The 4,476-nt window shown below is 40.7% G+C and overlaps 1 protein-coding gene across 1 annotated transcript in view; it reads right to left on the bottom strand.

Annotated features, from left to right (window-relative positions):
- The window catches only part of GAREM (GRB2 associated, regulator of MAPK1), a 104,379-nt gene that overhangs the window by 74,016 nt on the left and 25,887 nt on the right, over window positions 1-4,476 (bottom strand). Inside the window, exon 2 of the mRNA XM_010006893.1 lies at window positions 2,952-3,092. Coding sequence (XP_010005195.1) covers window positions 2,952-3,092 — 141 coding nt within the window. The remainder of the gene's footprint in view (window positions 1-2,951; window positions 3,093-4,476) is intronic.

The raw sequence follows: 4,476 nt of genomic DNA, 5'->3' as shown, positions 1-4,476 counted from the left end.
TAGGGAAAGCACCAGCAGCAGGATTGCAGAACTCAGCTTCTCTTAATGAGATTTCACTTAAATATAAAATACAGCATTTTCCTTCTTTAATAAGGCTTTATTGTATTTAGGATGAATAAATGTATTGAAACCTGATTTAGCAAGTAGCAAAATAAGATATACTTTATACTTGTATTTACATATGTGAGTGATGACTTTATAGTACTTAAGCCCATAATCTCATGAGAGTGACATCAGTTTCAACTTCCCATCCTGCTCAACTGTTGCAACAGAAATCATGCTGCAATTTGCTACATTAAAATTCTGAAAGGGAGTTGTTCCATTAAAATAAACCTGGAAAGTCATTTCAATGCATTCTTGTTCAATGTCGAATGGTCATTCTGTTGGCCGTATAAGCAATAATGTTAACCAAGTGTTCATAGTACATGTCTTACTTGACAGAAGTTTAAAGTTAAAGCTTGGAAAAAGTCAGTCCTATAATCCTAAATTTATACAGCAATACAGTTTACAAACATTTACCTATGAGGACATAAAATCCCTCAATTAAAAACAATAGTTGAGCCCCATATGAACAGTCTGCCAACTGTTCCAGTTGCACCTGCAGCAAAGCTCTTGCATGCACACCAAGGGCTGTACCAGCCAGCTCATGCATCAATCACCATGTGACAGCACTACCTTTCGGTAGCAGCACATCCTCTTCCTCCTCAGAGCTTCTGGAGCACCCCCAGTGCTCACTGCCCCAGATAGCTCCAAAGCCAGCAGCATAACTTTGTCCAGCCAGTACATAGTCCAGCAAATCATCCTAGATTAAACTTCAACCTTTCAGCATAGGGGTTCAGCACAGCCTCTGGATCCCAAAAGTAATGTTCACTGAATCACAGAATGCTTTAGTTTGGAAGGGACCTTAAAGATCATCTAGTTCTAACCTCCTTGCATGGGCAGAGACACTTCCCACTAGACGAGGTTGCTCAAAGCCCGATCCAATCTTGAACACTTCTAGGGATGAGTCACCCACAACCTCCTCGGGCAACCTGTGCCTCTGCCTCCACCACCCTCACAGGGAAGAGTTTCTTCTAATGTCTAACTTAACTCCCCCTCTTCCAGTTTAAAACCATGTCCTACCACTACAAACCCTTATAAAAAGTCCCTTCCTAGCTTTCCCGTATCCCCCTTCAGGTACTGGAATGCAGCTATAAGGTCTCCACAGAGCCTTCTCTTATCTAGACTGAACAACCCCACCTCTCTCAGCCTGTCTTCATAGAAGAGGTACTCTAACCCTCTGAAGCCAGGCTGAGAGTTAAGGTTGTTCAGCCTGGGAAAGAGAAGGTTCTGGGGACATCTTATATGGTGCCAGGAGGCACTGCACAACACTTGGTGTTACAGATTTATGTATGGTATATCACAGCAGCATAGCTTTATCTTTCAGGTATGGCAGATGCTTCTAAATACATTTAGATGCTACCACCCAAGCAGCAGCCTACACTGCTTTGCTAACTAAACTTTCACATGCTTAGAGACATCTCTCCTTTCTTGTAAGCAAGTGCATCAGACAAGCTCTGATACTGCAAATTAGCATTGACCAGTTTAAGCTATGAACGAATGGAGTACGAAGAGCCAGAAAACCACACTTAGCAGATCTTCCCTGATTTCTTCTGAAATTCAGAACAAAGCTTTAGTTAACCCCTTAAGATACAACAATCTTTCATGCCAATAACCATTTTACTTCCTTCCAGGAATCAAAATGAGGATTTTAAAACACAGCATTCAGTTTGAAGGCAGTGTTTATCTGGCCATGGCACCGAAGTTTATGCAGCCAGGTGGAAAGCAAAAAAGCAAAAGACAAAAAAAGCAGCAGCCATGTTACTACAAGAAGCCGTTTATACTAAGAAAGTTAAACTCAGAGTTTTAAAGGCACATCTATTATGACACTATATGCCATCTGGCCAAAGCTTTTAAAGGCATCTTAAAAAAAATTTATTAAAAATCAACCTTCCAGAAGGAGAAACAGTGTGTAAGAAAGCAACTTGTCTAAGTTTCGTCACTGAAATCGGGTGCATCACTGAAGTTGCAGCACTAGTGTGATTGAAAAAAAACAACAACATTTTGGTGAGCTCTTGTTCAACTTGGCACATGCTCACTGCACCATTTTAAAGGAAGCTGCAAAAGACTTGAGTAGATTACTCAGTTGATAATTGGCTATACAAAAGATCAACAAAAACATGAAGCCAACTTTGCTTCATAGCCATAGCTCTTTTCATTCACACTTTCCGGCTTTTAAAATTTTTGTATCTACTGCAGTAAGATAAGCACACCCCATTCATATCATATTGTTCTATTCAGCTTGTGAATATGGACATGAAGCAGCAGGGAACAGTACTAAACGTAGCTTTCTAGGAAAGTAAAAATTTGAAATTGTAAAATAAATATGGATTAGTTGCATCATATCTACTTGGAACAACAGTATTACTACATCAGCCAAAAATGCAGAGAGTGACAAGGAACTACTGAGGAGCATTACAATAAAACTACAGTATTATTATGAAGGTTCCCTGGCTTTTACCATGGAAATATTAAAAAATCCCCTCCAGCCTGAGTATGCAATGAAGGGCAAAACCCATTCCATCTTTCACCAAGCATTTTAAGGTATATTCAAACTTTCACACATTTGTCACCACATTCACAGATGACAAGTGCTAGCAATTCATTGTACTCAAATTGAAAACAATTCTTTTACATAGCTACATGTTCTGTCAATGCACTACCCAACGAAATGCATCTATTTCATAGCCCTGGGAATAAGTCATCACCTCTTGCACTCCGTAGCATTATTGAAAAGCTAAGTCACAGACACCGCATCAGAAGCTTAGCTTCACTCTGTCAGTAAAGTGATCAGTGTAAGCGGCAGGCAATTCATTCTCTGAATTTGTATTTCAGGTCAGCAGTAGTTTTACCTGCATAATGTACAGGGATTTCTATCTTCGGCCCTATGACGTAGTGACCTTCCTCCAGACTGTGAGCTGTAATGGTTGTCCACTGCCGACACGAGTGGATCAGAAGATAATCGCTCTCTCGAAGGCCTTCTACAGTTTCTCCTGCAAAACAGACATGGGCTTCAGAAAAAAAATCACACTTACTGCATGAAGAATTAGGAAAACTTCACAACAAGTATTTGATTCTTATTGCTGTTTATTTTTCCAGACATTTCGGTATTTAGAAATACAATTAGGTAAGTTCCAATTCTACACAGCATTCATTTTTGCAGCATAAGGATTTTACCTCACAGAAAACAAACGTAAAGCAAAACAACTCAGTGCATGAATACAGTACCACGGAGATGTAATCCAGTTTACTCAGCAGGGGCTCTGGGACTCCTTTTCCAGCTTTCTGAAGACTTTCCATATTTCTACGTATGTCTAGCTATCTCATCTAACACAAATACGTGAGAGCTCTCTTCCTTTCTAAATAAAGGAAAAAAAGTACATTTTCATATGTTGAAAGGGCAGCATCCCATTACCCTACATCCACCTGAAGCCAATTCTTGTTTGTCACTATGAGGTAACTGGGTATCACACTTGCAGATACAGAGATTTCAGCTTTCTCATTCCATCTCTTTGCAAGTCACTGCTTAAAAAGGCATTCCTATGTCTGTAAACTTAATCTTGCCACTTAATGAGACAAAAAATAAAATACAAAATTTAACACACACTAAAGTCCTCTCTGAGAGATAAATTCAGCTAGAAGGCCCTCCAGATACTGCCCAGCTCATCTTCGTAATGCCCTCTCTTGTACTCTTGTGTCTGTCAAATTAATCTCAAACACAGTGGGAGACTCAGCTCTCCTTTCTTCCCCGGTCTCTATCAAATCCTCTCCCCTCCTCCACTGGTTGCATTGCCTGATCAGGACTAGAGCGCTTTGCGTGGCTTTCCAGCAATTGCAAGACAGACTACTCAAAGTGCCAGCTATACCTCTCAAGCATGATATATGAACAAAATTTCATAGAGCAGGGCATATGGCAGAGTGCTCTTACATACTTTCCGTCCTGCTCAGTACACTTCTGTGCTTAACACACAGAAAGCAGCCTTTCTCAAGAGTTTTTAAAGCGGCCACGGTCAACTTTCAGGAACACTTAGTAGATGCTAAACACGGGCCAAGAAAAACGAAGCTTTAAATTTCATTTTCCTTCTCTCCCATCAGCCCTCTGCAATTACAGCCAAAAATAAAGCAAGTTTAGTCTTGGAATCAAGTCTGGACAAACCCCATCCCCTTCAGCTACTGCAACTAACTGCACTTTCTCTTCACTGTCCTCTGATATTCTTAAAAGTCAGTGGCAGAATGAGACCTTCTGCAGCCTGGGGCAGCAGATATTTGCCCTGTTCCATTTCTGCAGAGTTGAGATACTTCCCATTGAGCTCCCCCCCCCCAACATACACCAGGCAATCTTTTCCACCGTATGCAACAGCTACTACACACCCCATT

This window comes from Chaetura pelagica, unplaced genomic scaffold, assembly GCF_000747805.2.
Source record: "Chaetura pelagica isolate M959 unplaced genomic scaffold, ChaPel_1.0 scaffold109, whole genome shotgun sequence".
Classification (NCBI taxonomy): Eukaryota; Metazoa; Chordata; class Aves; order Apodiformes; family Apodidae; genus Chaetura; species Chaetura pelagica.
The sequence above is the reverse complement of the archived record's forward strand: the minus strand, read 5'-3'. Positions and strand labels throughout refer to the sequence as shown.